Here is a 23,199-nt window from a genome sequence, read left to right on the forward strand (position 1 = left end):
GATATATTTTTTGGTTAAGTTAAGGCTGACAATGAGCTGGGTCAGATATACTTTATCCAAACCTCACTTTAAATCTAAAATGTGAAAGTGGAACTGGAGTTTAAAACTTGGATTTTGGAAGAGTGAAATAGCCAATTTGCTGATTAAAAAATATTCGAATTTTTTATATTTAAAATACCAAAGTAATAAAAATTTTTACACTAAAAATACCAAAGTAATAAAATAAAATTAGTGGGAATCTAATTTAGATTGCCTTGACAGGTTCAATGTACTCACCCAAAAAAAAAAAAAAAAAAAAAAACAGCTCAAAGACAAAATGCTGTGTCTCTTGAAATCAGCCTGATTCCTTGGTGAGGGACTGAGTTGATACTCCACTAATTCATGAGAGATGCATTATGTAGCATTTTAAAATTGAATTAAACAATACAAGTACAATGTCAAATATTTCCGTTGTATATATAAAAAAAAAAGGTTAATGATCTTTCTGAATCATCGTGTGGAGGGCTTGAGATAGACCCAAGCCATAGCGCTAAGGCATCAATCTCAACTCTAACATGCATATGTCCAAATTGTAGACACATTACATGCGGAGGATGCATATATGCATGCTCTGGGTGTGTAGGGAGGGGAGAGGGAGAGAGACCATGTGACTTTAAAATGGGCTTGTACAAGTCGGGCTAGTGTACATGTATAACTTCTACATACGATTTGCATGTATAGAGAGAGACTTCCTGACCATCATAGTGATCGGGCCTCGTATGATGAGCTTGACTCTGAGACTCAGTAGTGGTCGAAATCGGTTCCGGACTCAGCTCTTGCCAGAGGCCCATGGGTTGGCCCGCCCAATTCTCCAAAGGCCCACCCCTTTACTGGTGGAACTAAAAAGATGTCGGGTGCATATAGCAACAACACAGGTAGAAATAGAAATAGAAATAGAAATAGAAATATCAAAAGAGTGCCGGCTTCGCATAAAAGTGACCTTGGCCATTGCACTTATTCGCTTCTTGCTTACAAATCACCGTAATTTCAGCTTTGCTGAATATTTTATTTGCCGGGTGCCCTTTTTTGCTCTTTACGGTGAATTTCGGCGTCTTCCGGCAACACAATGATAATTTCCCGGCGATGGTCGTGGGCACACTCTAGCTGACAATAGTTCCCAAGAAACCGGTATTTATTCAAATTCTTTTATCTTTTGAGCGGTTTTTTGTCCTTTTCCACTTCTGGTTTTAAAGATTGTGAAAAGCTTTTTCTGGTTTTTAGGGTTTCTGCTTTTCTTCACCTTTTTTCTGTTTTTTTGAGGGTTTTCGGTTATGTGGGTAGCTCTAGTTTGGATCCAGGGTTGTGTTGGTGTTTTGTTTCTGGACTTCTGGGGGTGCAGTGCAGCGGACTAGTGAAGCGGACTGGTGAGAATTAGGATTTTGGGGCTTTTCTGGTTAGGGTTTCATGAAGTTTGAAGTCAGATTGCGGGGTCTATTCGTTTTGATTGCAGAGATTTCGGGTTTCCGGGATGTAGTTGTTGAGAATTAGGGCTTTTTTTTTTGTCTGGTTCTGGTTCGATGAAGTTCGAAGTTAGGTAATGATGCTCAGCTTTTGATCGGAAAGGGGGTTTTCTGGGTTCTCCAGTGGTTCTAATGGAGGCGAGAATTAAGGGTCGGACTCAACAATTTTATAGTTCTGGTGTGCCTGAATTCATGCTAAAAGGGAAAGGTCCTGTGGTGGTTGAACAAAGCAGAGATTGGGATCCCAACGATTGGAAATGGGATGCGAACTTATTCATTGCTACCCCTTTGAGCTCCACTGCTCAAGATTGCCAGATTAAGCAGTTTTTTCTTCCTGGATCAAACAATGGAGCTGGGAATTCAGGCGCTGAAGAGGCTGGAAAACGCAGGAGAGTTGAAGCGGAGTCGAATAATGAAGAGGGATCTCTTACTTTGAAGCTTGGAGAACATGCTTATCCAATATTGGACATGGAGGCCTCGAATTGTGAAGGGAAAGGTGGGAAGAAGTGTAAAGTTCAGGGAGGAAATGGGAATCGATCTACTTGTCAAGTGGATGATTGCCAGGCTGATCTGAACAATGCGAAGGATTATCATAGGCGCCACAAAGTTTGCGAAATGCATGCCAAGGCAACAAATGCGCCAGTTGGTCAAGTTATGCAAAGATTTTGTCAACAGTGTAGCAGGTCAGTTGTTCTTCCTTTCTCGGGCCTCTTACTTTCTAATAAGTTGGGCATTTGATTTGTTTAGCTTAATGAGTTATTCCATCATGGACTGCCAGCTTTGATAATAGAACTTGAAATTCCCCTGTAGAGATAGAGAGACATAGCTTGATATTTTGGTATTGAGCTCAAGTTTTCATTGGGTTGTTAGAAATTAGTATGATTTGTGCATGTGGATATATTGACACAGCTACTTATCAACAGGACAACAAATAACTGAGAAGCAGTTTTATGAATAGGGAGAGTTTTATAGATGAGAGAACGACGTTGAGATATATTGACTGCTATAATTTTCAATTTCTCAAGCAATGAACTACTTGTAATTGTTTCATGTTGTCATACCAACCAAAGGCAAAAAGGAAAGCAATTAGTGTTCAAGATTACTATCAATGTGTATCAGTTTGGTAAGCTTGGTATCAGTTTGTAAATTTAGTGCAATAGAAATGAAAAAATGTAATCTGCATAAACTGTTTTAACTACATGAATAAAGTGGAAAATCTATGAGTCTATATGAATTTAGAAGATTTTTGCTGTTAAACCGTCTTGTGCACTTTTTTTGGGTTATCCAAAAGCACCCCGTCATTTACAGAGAACTTAACATTAAGCTCATGAGAAGTTTTTGCATGTTGGCATTCTTAAGGTTTGGAAATACAAGATTTATAACCTATTTTCTTTTGGTAAAGAAATGACTGAACTAACCAAGCAGCTTCAACACCAAATACTTCAATATTATTGGATGATTATAAGATGATACCTGTGCCGTAGTCAGTGAGAATAGATTGACGTGTTTAAATCAAGTAGCAATTTGGAGAAGGATATCGGTGCATCAAGTATGCCTTAAAAGGAGAATTATATATCAACTAAATTTTGGCAGAGTGTAGGTCATGAGTGTTGATGTAATGGTCCACTTTATTCACAGTTAATCATAGCTATATGGGATGGAAGTGTTACAGCAAGAGTTGTTGAGCTATTGATCATTTACTACTCTATTTTGGTGCGGTTGCAGTCTAGTTTGGATTGATTTTGTTTGTATTTATGAACTGTTTATGGGCCATTCATGTGAGAGAAGGGGAACTTATTTTGGGCTAAGCTTGATTCACTTTGGACTGGTGATGTGTCTCATGTTATATAAGGTTGGGTTCAATGTATTTTCCTCCCATGATAAAAATAGGGAATATGGATGCTCACCCTTGTGTCAAATCAATGTTTTTAAAAAATGCTGATCCGGATCAAAATTACCCTATCCGGATCATGAATCAGGGCAAACCACTTCCCATAAAATATTGGGAGCTGGCCGGTTCCCCCCATGACACGATAGGTTCTGGCTGGTTCAAGTAAATAACTGGCCCAGATTCCCAAGTTCCCCAATTTTTTTTATTCTTGTTTTGTACTTTATATTTTATTATATAGAAGGAGCCCCACCTCCTTTAAACAAAATTTTAATACTTTTTACTTTTATTTTTGTAAATTTTATTTTTTATTACATAGTGGGCCCCCCTCTTTAAAGAGGAGTGGGCCTACCTCCATCTTATTAAATGGGCAACCATCAATTTCATGTTTCCATTTATCCTTTTTATAGGGGTTTGCCTCCCCACATACATCCCACATCACATTTTGTTGAATGAAAAATTGCAAACCTACACATTTGTTTTATTTCTTCTACAATGTTTTTTGCTGTGCGAATATTTATTGTGCACTGCAAAGGTAAGCTACTCGTGATGGCAATTGCGAGGAGTTTGTAGACCCATGTATGAGGTGAATAGAAAAACTTGCAGATCCATATATAAGGTGGATTTACCAAGATACCATACTAATAAAAGTTCTCGCTCTACCCACTTTTATTAGAATGGTATCATCTAACTCTACAAAGTGCGAACCTCTCTTCTCGTTTCTTCTCTCTTTTTCTACACGTACATGTGGACCCATGGATAAGCTGGATAAGGTCAAAATACATGCCCTTTTCGTTTTCAAGGTTCTACAAATATTCTTTCATTTATCCCATGTGTCATTATATTTTGTCTATTTCTTCTTTAGAAAGACTCAATCAGTAAATGATTTTGCAAGTGATTTTAAATATGTAAGCATATAACCCTCCATTGGGATTCTTTTATCTGAAGTTTCCGAAGCACCAATAATTACCCATGATTAGTTTAAAAAAATCCAATACTAGAGCTCAAAAAATGCTCCAAATCATCCTCAGGCACCCATTGTGGAACATTCATTTGAGGACAATTTATCTAGATCTTTCTTTGAGTTTTATAAGGGAGAAATTTTTTCCTTTTGTGAGATGGCATGATGCAACAAATGGGTATGTCTGTCGTATTTTTTTTTTTGTGCATTGCATTTCTTTCTGATCTATAAACAAGCCTATAAAATGAAACCATTTTCTGCAAATGGCATTGGAGATTATTAAAAAAAATAAAATTGAGCTAGAGAGATCCAATTTTATAGCAATTAGATGCATTTCAAACTTTGTTTTGACTGTAAAATGATTGTAAAGGACAACAAGCACTAAGACCTAAGACATGTTCTCTGTATTTACACATTTTTGTTAAGACTGGAACTCTACTGGTAGATTTCAAGATACGTTGGTTTATTGCATAATTGGAATTCATTGTTTCTTTGGCTGTATAATTTTATTTATTTATTTTGCTAAGTAAAATCAACATGAAGCGCGAGTGCATGCTGTACACATGCACGGGGTAAGAGTCCTCATGTACCTATGTGAGAGTGCAAAGGACATGAATTTTGATCTGGTGGAATTTATTGACTGTGTGCTTATATCTGAATCTTGTTAACTATAATTCCACTCCTTTTAGGTTTCATGTGCTTCAAGAATTTGATGAAGGGAAGAGAAGTTGTCGGAGACGTTTGGCAGGCCATAACAGGCGAAGGAGGAAAACACATCCTGATGTGGTTGCTGGTGGGGATAATTTGAATGATGAACGAGCTAGTGGCCTTCTCTTGATTAGTCTGCTAAAGATTCTTTCTTATATGCACTGTAAGTTTCGTAGGATTTCCACGTCCATTTTATAATCTGTTCTTAGCATATCAATGTCACTGATTGTTTTCACGAATGCCATTTCTACGTGTCAACAATTAATTTATCATGATCTATTTTTCTTAAAAAAAAATAATTATTTTCTCAGTAATTTTTTTTATCATGATCTATTTTGTGTATTGATAGCATGCTTTATATATGTTTTTTTGTGGTGTGTGAGATGCCTTGCCTTATATTTGGCACTTCTTTTTGAAGCATTACAGAATGTCGCGACACTTTTCTTAGTGTATATATATATATATATATATATATATATATATATATGAGTAATGATACTATGAGGCCTTCCCACACCCATGTGAGTAGGACCCCAAAGGATCACCATTAAATTGACACAGATCTCTAGAAAACTCTCGCAGCAATGTCATAACTTTTCTAGAGATCTGTGTCAAAATTTAAAATGGTGATCCTTTGGGGTCCTACTCACATGGGTGTGCGAGGGTCTCATATTGTCATTTCTCTCTCTCTCTCTCTCTCTCTCTCTCAGCTAAGTAAACCTTACAATAGCTGGGTAGCTATGATGAATAGTAATATAGGTGGAATGGAAGCCATCAGATCTTCATCATGTGGTTCAGAATGCATATCACCATATGAATTTTAATATTTTTTTTAGAATCGGATCATAATGAAATTTTAGATGTGTGTACTAAACAATAGGGCACACAATTAAAAAATATTTCTCAAAATATAAAATGACCGAAATACCCCTGAAAAATGATGGGGGTAATTTGGTCCTTTTAAATTATTGAAAATATTTTTTTTATATTTTTATGTGGTGTGCAATAGTGTTAGGTATATACACCCAAAATTTCATCGTAATCAGATTTATAGAAAGAAAACATTAAAATTCATATGGTGATATGCATTTTGAACCATATGATGAAGATCTGACAGCTGAGATTCCACCTATATTACTGTTCATTATAGTTGCCCAGTTATTGTTAGCTTTTTCCTATTATATATATATATATATATATATATATATATATATATATATAAAATGTAATTTACCATTTTCTACTTATTTGATAATAACCCTGAGCATGTTTGTAAGTTTTTGTGAGCATTTTGTTTTTTGCTTGCGGTGTTGTTTTTTTTCAAAATTTTTGGGTGTTTTTTTTTTAGGGTGGGTGGATTATTAATTTAGTATTGGTTGAAAGGTTATCATCCACAGACATGCTGCTTTTATATGGTGGTCAAAAAATTTGATTGAACTGCTTGATTAAGAAGGTTAAAAAATAATGATTGAACGCGTTTTAGGACTCTTGTTGCCTTTAACTTCAAGAACTGCTTGATTAAGAAGGTTAAAAAATAATGATTGAACTCGCTTTAGGATTCTTGTTGCCTTTAACTTCAAGAAGGAAAGGAGTTTGACCATCTTTGATTCTTGCATTATTTGAAGGTTATTGAAAATCAACTATGCATCAGAATCATCATCATCTGAGCCTTATTTCAACTATTTGGGGTCGGCTACACGAATACTATTAAGCCATTCCGCTTTATTAAGGGCCATATGCATTGGAAGAATGCTAGTTAATTTATCAAATTGCAGTGTAGAAAATCAGGAACGCTTTTGATGCTCTATATTAGAAAGATTACCATGTAGACTTCAAGATGTTTGCAACCCTGCTTTTTATGATGCACACCCAATCATTCCTTGCTTGTGTTGGCTTTTGTGAGTGCATACAAATTTGTTCATTTTCATCTCTTGGTTTACACCATCACCATTTGGCTTACATTTCGACAAGTGTTGATTGTGCTGAGTGATTGAACCATAGGCCCAATCTCCCAACATAATTTTTATGTGTTTCTTCTCCTTGGCATTGTAAGATGTGAAATTGGGAAATGTTCACATTGATTTGACGATGTTAACGTAGCTCCCATTGGAATATGATCCCCAAAAAGACAGAAAAATGTAGCTGTTGTAAACTTCTAAGGAAGTCATTATGACCTGTTTAATCTATCTTACTGAAATTCTAATAGTTCTCCCATCGTATGTATCTGTGTGTGTGTGTGGGGGTGCTGTGTGTCTTCTTCCAGCAAGTTGATTGGGTTTCTACATAATTGCAGCAAATAGCTCAGAGCGAACAAAAGGCCAGGATCTTTTATCGCAACTTTTGAGGAATATTGCTGGTTCTGCTGGTGCTGGTGCACTTGATGGGATGCAACTAGCTGGACTACTTCAAACATCTCAAACTCTACAGAATGTTGTTGGGACCTCTAGTGGAACATCATCAGAGAAGGAGCCTGTTATGTTTCCAAATGCCATTTCTTGTGCTACTGGTCAAGAGTCCTCAAAACCTTCTCAGCCAACAGATTTAGCATCCAAGGGCCTTAATTATCAAGATTCTATGGTGAGGGCTAATGATCAAGCTGTCACTGTAGCTGCACCAGGGATGCCTCAAAAAGTCACTGTGACACAAAGTTGTGCAAGTGAGGCTTTTCGAGCTGTACCTTTTGAAAGTTGTAAGAATCTATGGACAGTAAAGGAGGGAATTCTTAGAGAAGCACAAGCTGGATCTTCGATGTTACCTATAATTGTGCAGGAATCCTCTTTGGAGAAGCAGTGTGTAAAGCCAAATAATTTTGATTTGAACAGCATCTACAATGAATCTCAGGATTGTGTTGTGGATACGATGGTCGAGACCAATTCCCCAGATTGGCCTTCATGTTTGGTACATGATCCTCACCAAATAAGTCCAACTCAGACGAGTGGTGCCTCAGATTCAGCATCTGACCGGTCACCATCTAGTTCAAGTGGAGATGTTCAAGTAAACACTTCGTGCTCTTTCTTAAAATATTTCATACTATTTCTGTGTTTTATTGTTGTTCACACTTTTGATCATCACAAACTGTTGCTTCCATTTAAAGTGTTTGTTGCTCTGTATTCTGCCAAGATTTTCTTCTGGCTTAGAAAAACTGATTTCCATTTCGAACCAATCATCTTACATTTTTTTCATATATTTTCGCCCTTAAGTTATTTCTCTGGTCTTTGTGCTAAAGTTTTGTGGTTATGAATAAAACATGCATAAAAAATTATCCTTTCTATTAATGCAGAGCCGTACAGATAGGATTGTTTTCAAACTCTTTGATAAGGACCCTAGTGATCTTCCTCTTGTACTGCGGGGGCAGGTATCATTAAATCACACTGTATCTCTTAATGAATATCGAGGAATCTAAATGTGATTCTTGAATTCTGAAGCTTATATGTTTTCCACTTGATTCCTAATTTGAATGATCTTTATATATGCAGATCCTTGACTGGCTGTCTCACAGCCCCACAGACATTGAGAGCTACATTAGGCCTGGTTGTATTGTTCTAACAATTTACTTACATTTGGTTGAGTCCATGTGGGAGGAGGTATATACTTAAATTTTTATTCGTTTTAGATGAAGTATCTCACTTCGTTTGTTCCAAACTATCAAATAAATTACTCATTTCACTCTTGTCATGTACAGCTAAGCAGCAATCTCAGCTCTAGCTTAGGGAGGCTTTTGGAACTCTCGAATGATAATTTCTGGAGAACAGGATGGATATATGCCACAGTGCAGCATCGGATAGCATTTATATATAATGGTTGGTTTAAACTCGTTTATTTGAACATGCTATCTTGCACACATTGATCACTTGTGCACATGCTATTTTGGTGCTGTTTCTTTTTTCACTTGATTGTGCCCACATTATCTTGGTGTTCATTAGATCATTTGGGATGGAGTTATCCTGGTGGTCACTACCACTAATTGCTACAAGTTTGATGTATAGGTCGAGTCATGCTAGAGCTACCTTATCACTCAAAATCTAACATTTTAAGTGTCACCCCATTTGCTGTCGCTGTTTCTGCTGAGGCGAACTTCACCTTGAAAGGCTTTAATCTTTCACACTCAAAGACCAGGTATATGTATTCTCTCTCTCTCCCCCTCTCTCTTTCTCCCCCCCCCCCTCTCTCTTCCTCTCTCTCTCTCTCCCCGCCCTCTCTCTCTCTCTCTCTCTCTCTCTCTCTCTTTCTCTCTCTCTCTCCTTCTCAGCTAATATTTGGTTAGACCCTTCTCTTTCAGATCTGATTTTTGGTCTGTTTTCCCAAAAGTTGAGTTGGCTGTATCAGATAATCTAATTGAAGTATTTTTGTTCAATATCAGGTTGCTTTGTGCCTATGAAGGGAATTATCTAAATTCGAGTAGTGACTCCACAGCAGAAGAGAATTTCTGTGAGGAGAGCAGTGAGTCCGATGAGGAAGAGAACACCATCCAATCCCTCAGCATCACTTGTTCTTTCCCTGATATTATTGGGGGAGGTTTCATTGAGGTATTACTGTGCTTTCTAATATGAGATGCACTAGAGGTATGAATTCCTGGTGTAAATTTCCATCTAATATATTGAGCCAATCACTTCAAAGTTTAAATGGATCTAGCTAGTACACATGAATCTAGTGTAGAGAAGACTTTGCATCCTAGTTTGGTGAAAGAAAAAATCCAAGAACAGTGCATGAATCATATTGTGCATGCTTGACAATTCCCTATTTCCTTCCTCTCTCTCTCTCTCTCTCTTTTTAATTTTTTTTTAATTGTATTTCTTGCTTTATTTTTTATTTTTTTGTCATGGCTCCTTTTCTCTCTGTTTTTTTTTTCCAATATAGAATTTGATCATCATGCTGTGCATGTAACATTTATAAGTAATTTATATTTCTTGGTTTTTTAAATCATATAGATGTACGTGTTATGTACTAGTTTCTTTTACGCCATTCCATCCTCACAAACTGTGAAACATAAACTTCATTTGTGGGTTACTCAGGTTGAAGACCATGACCTGCACAGTGGCTTCTTTCCCTTCGTAGTTGCAGAGCAAGATGTATGTTCTGAAATTCGTACACTGGAGAGCACAATTGAGTTATCCGAATTTGATGACCCAAAAATGAGAGCTAACCAAGTCCAAACTAAGAATCAAGTCATGGAATTTCTAAATGAGATGGGATGGCTTCTTCGAAGAAATCAGTTGATGTCTTTATCCAATGGTTCAGATATCTATGATTTCCCTCTTGCACGTTTCAAGTGGCTTTTGGAATTCTCCATGGAGCGTGACTGGTGTGCTGTGGTAAAAAAGCTTTTGGACGTTGTTTTTGAGGGAAAGTTCGAGTTGGGGGAACGCTCTTCTGTTGAGTTAATGTTATGTGAAGTGGGTCCACTCCATAGAGCAGTAAGAAGAAACTGTAGGTCCATGGTGGATTTCCTCTTGAGATATGTCCCTACAAAAATTTCGGAAGAAACAGTAGCCATGCGTAGGGAATTGGAAGGGAAACCTTTTCTTTTTAGACCTGATATGATTGGGCTGGCTGGTGTGACACCTCTTCATATAGCAGCTAGTATGGAAGGTGCAGAGGGCGTCTTAGATGCTTTAACTGATGATCCCGGGCAGGTAAGCTACTCCTCAGTTGTGCATTCGCAATGGCGAATTTTGTTTTGTTTAGGGAAGTGACCATTGTTGAAGTGCCTTTTACTTGTCCAATGAAAATTTCAACATAATGCCTAAAATACTCTGAAAATGACTCAATTATCATGCTTCTGGGGACATGTAGTCAAGAGCCATCAAAAAGCTAGCCTCCAGCTGGTCCACCCTCTGCTCTAACACCCCTTGGGCTGCTATTTCCACTGCAACTTCGAATCCATGGTTTTACGGAGAAACCCTAATTCGTGAGCTTAGAGAGAGAGAGAGAGTAGCGAGGATCCAATCCCCACTGTTCATCTTCCATAAATGTATGATGAGGATTAGGTATTCTAATTTTTTTTAAAATTATATATATTATATATAAATTAAATAATTTTTTTAAAAATTATATGTTATATATTAATTAAAAATGTATTACATATATGTATATATGAATAAAATAATATATGCTATTTTAAAAACTGGGTCGGATCCACTTGTACCGCGGTACTATTTGGATGTAAAATTTGGATGTGGATTTGACCGTTCGGATCCAAATCTTGGATCCATACTCGGATCCGAAATTCGGGTTTCGGATCCGGCTAGGTAAATTCTCAGCCCTAGTCATAGATCAATTTTTTCTAAATCCATGTTTTATTTTTTTTCCATCTTAGTTGGAATTTTTTTTTCAGTTGTTTTTATTATTTTTATTTTATTTTTAATAATTTCTTTTATTTATCTATATTAGGGCTTTGTTGGCCTGTACACTAGTTGGGTTAGTCACCTTTGTGAAACTTTGGTCAGGAGTAAAGCTTTGGGATATTTGAGGAATATTCAGTGAGGCTGCATGTAAGCAATCTTTCATGTGTTTATTTATGTGTTGGTGCTCATCTGAACCTTCGATGAGATCTCCTCATGGTCTTTGAAATTCATTATCTCTGAAAACAGTACAATTGCAAACCTGTCATTTGTCCATGTTGTGAAATGCTATTATCTATAGTCAACTGAAATGCGTGAAGTCAACTACTTGGCCCTTGTGGTATGGCTATTGTGGGTTTTTGGTTTGATTTCCCAATAGTGGTTGAAATGTAACTTTCATCACTCTTCAAATTGGCATCTGTGCAACTTGTAAGTTTCTGCAAAATAAAGGCAAAATCTTTACTACATGTGTATATATGTATATAACTATGTATTGTGTATATTTGTGTATGTATTTCTATAGACTTGTATGGAGGTCCATGTAATCTATTGATCTTTTACTCTAACCACTTGAAAATAACAAAATATTTAAAGTTCTCTAGACATTGGATTGGAGTTTTCCTAATGTGCATAGTCCTGATTCAGGTCGGAATTCAGGCATGGAAGAATGCCAAAGATAAAACAGGTTTCTCCCCCGAAGACTACGCTCGACTCAGAGGCTACACCGGCTACATTGATCAGGTACAACGAAAGGTAATATCTCAGAAACAAGCAGTTGGGCATGTGGTCCTTGACATGTCTGGCCTCTTATCAACCCCAAATAGAGCCCAAACCAAACAAATAGATTACATACGTATTAAATTAGATACAAAGTCATGCCAAAACTCAGATAAGTTAACCTCTTTCAACATTGACAAAGGCACTACAGCTGGGCATTTACATTACTGCAAGCTCTGTGACAAACAATTGGCTTACAAAAATGCAAAGAGATCGCTGCTTTATAGGCCTGCTATGCTTTCAATGGTGGCCATTGCAGCTGTTTGTGTTTGTGTAGGGTTACTTCTCAAAGGACCACCTGAGGTTATCTTCGTGTTTCCCTTTAGATGGGAATTGTTGGGGTATGGCCCTATTTGAGATTGGGGGGTTTGTGTTTTGGCCTGTGTGAATTAGATTAGAGTTTGAAGGGACGTAAAACTGATGTGTTATGGTTGTTGTATTAGTCGATAGTCATACTCTGTATATTGATCTTGTTCCATTAAATAATAGGCATTGTATTCTGTGCTGCTCTTTATGGGCAGATTTCATTTGTGATTTCTTGTGCATTTCCTCCGATATTTGGATTGGGAGATATGGAAAAAATGTCTGCTTATGTAATGGAGGGGTGATTTCTTGGGCTTTTCCGCTGATTGCAATTTTTAGTGCTCTGCTGAAAGGCTGGGGGATCAACTCCCCCCTCCTCTCTCTCTCTCTCACACACATACACGTACATGGTGGACCAAAAGAAACAAGCTCTTACGATTTGCACAATTTAAAAATTGATAGATTTGGTCGATGGAATGTAATTTAAAAATTGATAGATTTGGTCGATGGAATGTAATTTGCAGAACGGTCTTGCTCATTGGTTGAAGTCAAGCTGATTACCTTTAAATTAATAGAAGAAAATATATAATGAGATAATTTATCTTTGATACAAGGTGGTCACTATTAATCTTGACCATTGGATGTGATATTGGGTGGCTGTATTTATTCTATTGACCAAGCTCAAGTTTGAAAGAAGTTTTTTTGAATTTTGTGACACATCCAAACTATCAGGTTTAACATTGTACTTAATTGGGACCTCTTTGTATTAGAGGTAAATAGCCTCAATGTGATGGTTGGTTGCTGGTTTAGTTAGAAAAATCCAGGAAAAAGCAACACGGATGGACTTTTTTTTGTTGAGTCTTGGTAGAATGCTGTGAATATTTGTAAGCAAGACAAACGTTTAGTACATATCATTTAATTTTTTTTTACAAGTTCATCTAAAATGAAAAAAAATCAAGGTATTTTCTTGAGGTTAATTACTTATCAATGGCAACTCCCTCGCGCAAGTAAGTGAACGATACTCTCTACTTACAAGATTGAGCCCTCTATTAAAAAATTTAGCAGAAGGTGATGAAGGTTTAGCAAACCATCACCGTTTTAAATCTTCGCGACCTAGATCGGGAAACTATCGGTCAACCGATTCAGGAAATTATCGATCATCGGATCAGTGGTTGGGCCATAGGAAATCCACCTCCCACTGAATTTCCTAATTTTATTTTATTTTTATTATTTTTGACTTGACTTCCCACCGGTTCATCTTATGGTGATTCGGATCGGTATAAAACCCGATATTTGGTTTTCAAAACATTATTAATGGTTAATGTAAAGATACAAACCTGTGACCAATAGTTCAATCTGCTCCGATCTTTCTCTCCTTCGAAAGGAAAAAGAGGTTGGGGTTATGAGCCTCTCCCTCTCTCTCTTTAGGAAATGAGAGAGAGAGGGAGATGCCTGTATATGAAACGTAGTATATTCATCACAAGCTTGTAAAATACTTCAAAACAATAACTATTTACAAACGGGATTGTATGTTATAAGACCACCTATCATGAGGATAATGTAAATAATCCTAGCCATCAAATGTTAATATGAATTGATTAGGGTATATCGCAAGATTCTAGAAAATTTGTTTGAACTTTTAAGTCTAGGTAATAGAGTACTCTTCACCCTTTGGATTTCAGATCTAACAGAGAAAAAAACGATTGTGATCTTCCTATACAAAGATAATTGGTCTTATGTTAAGCACTTCCAACTGGCTTAAGAGAGGGGCGAGAGAGAGACAGAGGTGTAAGAGTGAAATGTGGCTTTTGCATTTTAATACTTCAAAATTCTAACTAGATACGATAGAAAGAGAGAGAGTAGGGAAATTCATCAAAATAATATCAGAGATTCACTATATAAAATTTAGAAAAAATTACATAAATCCCCTCGAAATCAACTATTCATTCAACTTACCCCACCTAAACTTTCCTCAATACTGTTTTTTAAAAACCATGTTTCCTAACAAATACCCCCCTCCCCCCACTTAAAAAAAAAGAAGAAATCTAAGACAATACCCCCCATGAACCAATTTCTACTCTCACGTTTTCTCTTTACTGGCTCTCTCTCTCTTCACGATTGACCCCCTTGTTTTTACTCTCGCTCTCTCTCTTCACTAGCGCTCTCTCTCTTCACGATTTACCCGCTGTCACTAGTCCGATGTTCGTACACTGCTGTCCGGTGATTAGGAAGGGCAATCCAGTGTTTTCATGGGGCACTCAGGTGTTTCCTCTCACTAGAATTGCCACAGTTTGATGTTTTGAGGGGCAGTCCGACGGTTAGGATGCCAGTCCGGCGATTAAGAAGGGCAATTCGGCATTTTCATGGGGCACTCCGACGTTTCATCTCACTGGAACTGCCTCAGTCTGGCATTCTGAGGGGCAGTCCGACGGTTGGGGAGGCTAGTCCGACATTTGTTTATTGCGGTCTGGGGATTTTTTCTGTTGGAGGGGTGTTCCGGTATTAAACAAATTCGATTCGGTAATTTCGTTTTATTGAACCTGAAAATGACTTCTAAAAATATGGGAAGGGTTTCTTTGTCAAAAAAAAATTCACTTTTTGTATTGGCGGTATTTGCTAGGAAACATAGTTTTTGAGAAATAATTGTTAGAAGAGCTTAGGTGGGGAGTAAGCTGAAATAAACGACTATATGCAATTTTCCTTTATTTAATTTCCAAATACCTGTCAACTACACATGACCCCATGAAAACAAATAAACAATTAAATTATTGAAAGGACCTGGTTTCTATGCGGCCAAGCCTGCATATGTAGAAATGCAGGCTTCTTAATAAATTTATTTTTGAAATGGATTTTAAGAAAAATTAAAGACATGTAATATGATCATGAATATGAAAAAATAAATAAAATTTAGAAACTAAAAATAATAATTCTAAAAAAAAAACATTTGAATAATTAGTTTTCATTGTTTTTAGATGAAACACCTACTTGTATTCATCCTTAAGATGGATGCTGGACACTTTATGGGCAGCATATATAGAAATGCAGTCTAGCCTACATGAAACAATTTTTTTATATTAAAAAGTTAATAATATTTTTACAAAACTTGTCTAAATAGATGAGAAAGTAAAGTACTTTAGATGACGCAATGTTTTAAAAATTGTTTAGTTAGGTCAGAATTACTGGTCCGACCTAAAAATGGATGGGGCCTATCTGGTTCCCACCATAAATTGCGAACCAGCCAATTCCCCCAAATAAATGATCAATTCTCTAGTTGGGAATATATACAATGAGATTGTTTATCTTTTGTATAGAGATGTCACAACTACTTACAATCATTTAATGTGAAATACAATAGCTTGGGTCTGTCATAAAGTTCAAAATTTTTTTTTTTGAACTTTGAGCTTGGTCAATGAAATAAATGCAACTTTATATCTGATAGTCAAGATTTATTGTTATCACCTTACACCAAAGGTAAATGGCCTCATTATATAGTTTCTTTTTATCTTTTGTAAAAGGAGGTCAAATCGCTTCTGTCTCTTAAATTTCAAAATGGATGATTATAAGAGTGTCATTAAATATACACAAAACTCTTAAAAAAAAAGAAAATCTCAAATTTCGTTACTCATTCTAAGTCATTCAATTTGATATCAAATGAGTGTTAATAATTGGACTTCTTTTTACATTATAAAAGATAAATGATATATATATTTGTATGTGTGGGCAGGGATATTATATGGTTACGAGAGATAGAGAGAGAGAGAGATGGATGGTGTCCTGAAGAGAGAGCATTTAGTCCTTTAGTGTTATGGTTAATAGAGAGATAGAGGGGCAGTGTGTCCTGAAGAAATAGTATTTAGGCCCTGAATCTAACCTGGACACAGAGAGAGAGAGAGAGAGCACGTGGTGTGTCCTGAAGAGACAGAGGGAGAGCACTTGGTCTAGCTCCAAGTTGAAGGTGCCTAGTATAAATTTCCATATTTCTTGTGGGCTTTCTCACTCCACTAAAATGGCTCCATATTCTCTCTCTACGCGCGCTACCCTGAACCTCTCTCCTCACCCTCGCCCTATCTCTGGAATGACCCAAACCCATCAGCTTAACACCTGTTCTTGGCCTATGGGACTGGATATACAGATGCAGTTGCAGAAACTGAGAAAAAGGGTGAATAGAAGAGATAGAAAGCAAGGTGATTTGGGTTTTTCTAAGCTTTTGAGAAGTGGGTCTGTGAGGTCTCAGCCCGTTAGAGAGGCGCCAAAGAGGAGGCACTGGAAAGAGGGAGAATTCCCTGGAGTTTCAGAGGGTTCTTCGGTTTTGGGGTCACCCAGAACTGCAATAAAGAACATAAAGAAGAAATTGGATGATAAGAAGGATGCAAATGCTTGGGCCAATACTGTTACTGAGGAGCTCCATGAGCGTATGAGGAAGAAGCAGTGGGAGGAAGCTCTTGAGGTAACCCAGTATCTTTCTTGCTCTCTCATTCTCTCCATCTCTCTCTCTCTCTCTCTCTCTCTCTCTCGCTCTCTCTCTCTCTCTCTCTCTTTTTCTCTCTCTCTCTCCTCTAATTCTTATTTCAGGTATCTGAAATATCTTAAATTGCGTGTAATTTCAATACCAACATCACAATTTTGCTGAGAAATGAGACCTGTATGACTTATTTTCATTTTTTTAATTTTTTCTGTTTCTGAAGCTTGGTATACTTTCCTCCTTGTTTATTGTCTTCATACAGTTTTGCGTTTTTGATTTTCTTGTATTTTCCAGTGAGTTGTATCTATGTAGCAATTTTCTAGAGAAACGGGAAATTAATGTCATTGCCTTTGTTCTTTGGGCAATTCTGTTTCCAATGTCTTAAATTCTGCTTTGTGTTCGAATTTTGTTACATGAGACATAGATGAAAGGAGGCATGATATAGTTGGAAGCAGTGAGCTTACAGTTATTTGTTTATGGTGTTGGTTTTATTGGTCCCCTTTCTTAATATGTGTGGCTAAGTAATTGTTATATTCATGTCTTTGTTGGGTTTAATTTGAAAATCCAAACTTAATAAAAGCCTCTCTTGAAAGGATTCTGTTTGTATCAATAGTATTATATTGATCGATCTTCACTTCTACATGTAACAAAGAAATCAAAGGCAGATATGTTATTTTGTATGGTTTGATAGAGTAGGTGCCCAAAAAAACCTCAACTCTATGCCTAGTTATATTCATAATTTGGATTGCGATTTGAAAGTCCAACCATTTCATCCTTCCTTCTTGTGCATCTCATGTGCAATATGTCGCTTCAGCATTCAATTGAGTCCTCTGTATATGTGCTTGTGTGTTGACTTTGGAATCAACGCTAGGAAGAAACCAAAGGAAAAGGAGAATCCTTATTGCCAATATCCTTAACTCTCACATTGGGGAAAAGTAGGAGTGAGTGTGTAGAGGAAGAATTGAGGAGGCAAAGGTTGAGACAGTGATTTAAGATAAAAGAAAGTTACTTCTTTTCCAACCCTGGGTTTTACGTATTAGAGCAACTTAATAACCCCAACTTGAAATCTACAGTCAAGGGATTATCAGAATGCAGGGATTTCCTCAACTCTCTGATTTTGTTCAACTTACAATTCTTCTGTTTTTTCTTTGCTATTGAAGGCAAACAGAGCACAAGAGATTTGGGAGAAGTAACAAGTTTAGTTTATCTCAAGTCATTTGGGGACAATACTCTAACATAAAACCACATTGCACACATTGCATTGTACATGATGAAAAGAATTGGTGTTTGAGGCAAAAAATTGGGGGATATGGTTTATCCACTAACAAGGAAATCTTTTGGGGAGATGGAAAGTCTCTCCACATGTACTGCTCAAAAAAAAGAAGAAAAGAAATAAAAAACGAAAAGAAGAAGAAAAGAGTCCCTCCTCATTTGGGAGATAATTCAAATTTAATTTTAGTAAGAGAGAACGAATGTAGTGCAAAACAGATGAAGGGAAATTGTGTGTCAACACTTGTTGTGAAGACACCAATTTGAGGGACTGTAGTAGAGACTAGATTGCATGGAAAGAAGGAAGAAAAATGATAAATATTACTGAAAAGAGCTGGAGCTTACTTATTTTTTAACTCTCGGTAGTAGAAGCTATGATAGTTATGTTCATGTTTAAGAAATTTATTTGAAATGTAGAGAAAAAGCCGAAATGTAGCTGTAATAAAGGCAAGTCGAGCACAGCTGATCCATTTTATATTTCCATTGTTCTTGTGAGAGAGTAGTTCAATTCAATACTGAAGATAGCGGTTACTACTATTTGTTGCGTGGTGGCGCATACTGGAATCAATGATCACACTGATAAGAAGTTTGATATAGAAGTGGCGCATACTGGAATCAATGATCACACTGATAAGAAGTTTGATATAGAAGTGGCGCATACTGGAATCAATGATCACACTGATAAGAAGTTTGATATAGAAGGAAACCATTCACTTTTAGAGTTGAATGTCATGCTGATTAGATTTCATTGATGGAGTGCAAGTTACATAATCTTGAGAATATTGACAAATCCTACTTTGGGGTGCTGATTTGTGTGATTTAGCTACTGTTTATTGCGTGAGGCAAAACCCTTAGTGATTGATGAAGGCCGGGGATTAATAAACTTGCGCAACATAATTTGAAGAAATATTCAAGTAAACTACCCAGTCATGGTGAGTGTTCATGCTCTACGAAATAAATTCTCAGAACTCTTCCTTGGAATGAAGGTGATTCAATTAGATTCAAAGCAACAAGTGAAGTACATGGTGAGCATTAGGAAATGATCAGTTCTCGCTGGTTGTGGACAACGTCCTCTGTATTATTTATTGTAGATCAATTGAACCCGTTGTTCCTTATTGTAGAAGAAAAGAGGGTTTTTTTTTTGGGTGGGGGGAAGAAAAAGAAGGTTTACTGATTTTGTCAGAGATTGTTCTTATTGTTTTCCATGAGTAGAATAAAATAATATCTAGATACCTCTTGATTGTTTGCATTCTCCTTTAATTCTAATATACAGTTAACACATCAAAACAAAAAGAAAAAAAAACCTCTTGATTGATATATATTGTTTTGCTAGTGCTTCAGAACTGTTGCTTTGTAATGGAATAAGATGGCCACGTCTATTATAATTTAGAAAACGAAATTATAAAGACATCATTAATTTTAAGAACACACGAATTGGTGACCAAACAATAAAAAACCATAAAAAAAAAAAATCATTAATTCACTAAGTATAAAGCCTTATTTGAAGATTCTGTATAAAATATATTGTATGGATTTATAAAATTGTCAATAATAAAACACAATACTAGTATTTTAATAAAATCTTGATAATAAATGTAATCATCATAATTATAATTAATGAAACTATAATTATTATTATTTTTTTAGAGTAACTATAATGACTATTGTTGTAGTAAATGATTTATTATATTGATTTCTGTCATGATAACATTATATATTTTTAATATTTTTTCAATTTGATATTCACAGAAATTAGTGAGTAGCGCCAAATCTTTGGGTCAGCTAAATGACCATGATGTGCATACAGGGGGACTGTTAACTATTGTCTGTGTACGATCAGCTCATTATTTCTCGATCAGCTCATTATTTCTTTCTTTTAGAGTAGAGTCATCAGGTTGTTGTAATCAGGGAGCTTAATATATACGAGTGTCATTTTGTAAAATGGCTTGAACTTCAAATTACCATATTGATTCATGATAACAATAATTTCCTGATCACTATATGCTCTTATAGATCCATTTTATTGCAATGAGTTGCATTTTAAACTTCATCTTGAGTACGAAATGCATGTAATGGTCAACAAATATTAAGACATGAAAAGGTTGTCGGTATTTATATATTTTTGCTAAAATAATGAAAATCCATAATGCAATACCCCCATTTTTTTGGGAACATAAAAAACTAGATTTTTAAAAAATTTAGCAATTTTTTTAAGAGTAATGATCCTATGAGACCCTCTCGCACCCATGTGTGTAGGACCCTAAAAGATTACCATTAAATTTGGCACAGATATCTAGAAAAGTCAAGTTCCACACCCATGTGATAACTTTTCTAGAGATCTGTGCCAAATTTGATGGTGATCCTTTGGGGTCCTACACACATGGGTGTGGGAGGGACTCATAGGATCATTCCTCTTTTTTTAATTCCAAATCTGCCGGAACCGACCAGTCCACCGATCTGGACCGGTTCCCAAACGACCAATTTGCCCGGCCGATCTGGGTTTTCAAGCACTGATTTTGAGAGCACAATTCAAAGTCCAAGCAGTAGTACTTGTAGATTGACAGAAATGTTGAGAACTATTTGAAACCTCAGCCAATGTAGTTTTCTCTTTTTTTGCATCATCATCATCATCATTAAAGCCTTTTCCCAACTATATGGGGTCGGCTACACGAATCCTGGTATGCCATTATACTTTTCAAGGGCCATACCTTCTGTAAGACCATAACTTAACTCCCCATCTTTTTTCACTACTTCCAACCATGTCCTTTTGGGCTTTTTCTTTTTTGCATGCCATTAGAAAAACTATTTTGTAACTTTCTTTTTGAAAAATGCTCTCTAATACTATGGTTGGTCTCCTGTACTAGATATAATTCTTTCGAGCTATTGCAATTTTTTTTGTTAACCAAATATTTCTGATCCTTGTTGGCATTTCTGGTATATTGACAATTTTCTTTGTTAACAAAATACTTTTGATCCTTGTTGGCATTTCGGTATATAGACCTCTGATAATGAAGCTAAACCAGTTTTGAAACCACTAAACTATCCCTTTGACTTTGTGAAGGTGTTTGACATGCTTAGAGAGCAGCCATTCTACCAGCCAAGAGAGGGAACATACATCAAACTTTTGATTCTTCTTGGTAAATCAGCCCAACCAGAGCAAGCCCAAAAACTCTTTGGCCTAATGAATGAAGAAGGTTTGGAACCCACTTCAGAACTCTACACGGCCCTACTTGCTGCCTATTGCCGAAGCCGCCTTATCGATCAAGCCTTCTTAATCCTTGAAAAAATGAAGACTCTCCCTTTATGCCAGCCTGATATATACACATACACTAATCTCATAAAGGCTTGTGTTGAAGCTTTTCGTTTTGAACTTGTCGACCGCTTGTTAGCCGAGATGTCAGATCGTGGAATAACCCCAAACACTGTAACCCTAAATGTTGTGTTGGGGGGCTATGGAAAGGCCGGAATGTTTGATAAAATGGAGGAACTTCTTTCTAAAATGCTAGAAAGCAGTTCATGTAACCCAGATGTATGGACCATGAATATCATTTTGGGGCTCTTTGGCAACGTGGGTCAGGTAGAAGAGATGGAAAGATGGTATGAGAGATTCAGGAGCATTGGTATCTCACCCGAAACCCGAACTCTCAACATTCTTATTGGAGCGTATGGAAAGAAAAAGATGTATGACAAGATGACTGCAGTTATGGAGTATATGAGGAAGCTCTCATATCCATGGACCAGCTCCACCTATAACAACATAATCGAGGCTTTTGCTGACTCGGGTGATGCGAAGCATATGGAGCTTGCCTTCGATCAAATGAGAGCTGAGGGTATGAAGCCTGATACAAAGACCTTTTGCTGTCTGATCAATGGGTATAGCAATGCGGGTCTTTTCCATAAGGTGGTAACTATCATTAGATTGGCTGAGAAATTGGAAATAGTACCGAACTCAACATTTTTCAACTCAGTGATATCTGCCTGTGCTAAGGCAGAAGACTTGATGGAGATGGAGAGGGTTTATGCTCGGATGAGAGATAAGAAATGTGCTCCGAACGATGAGACGTATATGATCATGACTGGGGCATTTGAGAGAGAAGGAATGCGTGATAAGGTTTTAGATTTGAATGAAGAGAGAGAGAGAATGATTGGGAAGGATGGTTTTGAGGTGACTGAGTTGTTGGACCTTGAAGAGGTATGACTTGTAGTTAGAAGGAATGCACCATCAGGTTTATGACTGAAAGGAAGAGAGAATGATTTGGAGTGGCTTTGAGGCGGGTTTTTTGAGCTCGAAGTGGGGTTGATTGTTTGTTCATGGGGTGGGCACATTTTCGGGTGTTGGTGGTTTTTGAAGCACCTGGCATCTCCATTGACAGAACCACTGCTTTAACTGTTAAGATTCAGGTCTAAACTTGATTTGAAAGAATCGCGCAAGGTAGAAAAGGCTTTATGGTAGATGAGATTGACTTTATTCATGGTTTCAAGGGATTTTGTGTTCAAATCCAGCACGATTCAAATCTGACATGATAATGTATAACGTTTTGGTCTTAGTTTCCTGTTTTCAAATTAGGAAGAAGGAAGATTTCCTTCATAGTTGTTTTTACTAATCAATTTGAATGGCAGTATATGAATCCCATGTACAAATGAGTCTCAATTTCCTTGAACTGCCCGTAAGTTTGTAACTCTCTCTCTCTCTAAAATGCTTCATGTAATCTTCATTTGATGCCTAATGTACAATTGTTTTTTCATCTCGGTTGTAATAGTATACTATCATCTCCACCTCTCAACTGAAGAATGGACCATGGAGATGTACCATTATTGTGATTGATGGAGCAGTGACACACAATAGGCGCTATGATGGTTATTGTTTCCATCGTCTGTTGAGATGATCGTACACGTTATGGTTCGAATGCACAGCATGCTTTCCCTCGCATATATGATATGCAATGAATGGTTTATAAGAAGGATGAGGTTTCTGAGTCAGCCGACTCATA

General features: G+C 36.8%; 2 protein-coding genes across 2 annotated transcripts; both read left to right on the forward strand.

The window, feature by feature from the left end:
* The first annotated feature begins 999 nt into the window (after window positions 1–999).
* SPL1 (squamosa promoter binding protein-like 1) lies at window positions 1,000–12,708 on the forward strand. Its single transcript, XM_006840249.4, has 10 exons — window positions 1,000–2,182; window positions 5,038–5,219; window positions 7,350–8,050; window positions 8,337–8,411; window positions 8,533–8,640; window positions 8,739–8,856; window positions 9,043–9,172; window positions 9,417–9,582; window positions 10,069–10,689; window positions 12,043–12,708. The coding sequence occupies exons 1-10, from the start codon at window positions 1,632–1,634 to the stop codon at window positions 12,529–12,531; spliced, it is 3,141 nt and encodes a 1,046-aa protein (XP_006840312.1). The 5' UTR covers window positions 1,000–1,631; the 3' UTR covers window positions 12,532–12,708.
* A 3,653-nt stretch (window positions 12,709–16,361) lies between these two features.
* Window positions 16,362–22,953, forward strand: PPR2 (Tetratricopeptide repeat (TPR)-like superfamily protein). The gene is made up of 2 exons (XM_006840248.4): window positions 16,362–16,924; window positions 21,270–22,953. The coding sequence occupies exons 1-2, from the start codon at window positions 16,484–16,486 to the stop codon at window positions 22,404–22,406; spliced, it is 1,578 nt and encodes a 525-aa protein (XP_006840311.3). The 5' UTR covers window positions 16,362–16,483; the 3' UTR covers window positions 22,407–22,953.
* Window positions 22,954–23,199: the final 246 nt, after the last annotated feature.

Source organism: Amborella trichopoda, chromosome 2, assembly GCF_054954075.1.
Source record: "Amborella trichopoda isolate Santa Cruz 75 chromosome 2, AtrichopodaSantaCruz75HAP2 v2.0, whole genome shotgun sequence".
Classification (NCBI taxonomy): Eukaryota; Viridiplantae; Streptophyta; class Magnoliopsida; order Amborellales; family Amborellaceae; genus Amborella; species Amborella trichopoda.

Bases quoted from the DNA above. Each gene is read 5' to 3' on its own strand.
- SPL1 (XM_006840249.4), top strand. From the start codon at position 1,632: ATGGAGGCGAGAATTAAGGGTCGGACTCAACAATTTTATAGTTCTGGT. The intron at 5,220-7,349 runs GTAAGTTTCGTA...ACATAATTGCAG, and splicing joins GATTCTTTCTTATATGCACT to CAAATAGCTCAGAGCGAACA. The intron at 8,857-9,042 runs GTTGGTTTAAAC...TTTGATGTATAG, and splicing joins GATAGCATTTATATATAATG to GTCGAGTCATGCTAGAGCTA.
- PPR2 (XM_006840248.4), top strand. From the start codon at position 16,484: ATGGCTCCATATTCTCTCTCTACGCGCGCTACCCTGAACCTCTCTCCT. The intron at 16,925-21,269 runs GTAACCCAGTAT...GACTTTGTGAAG, and splicing joins AGTGGGAGGAAGCTCTTGAG to GTGTTTGACATGCTTAGAGA.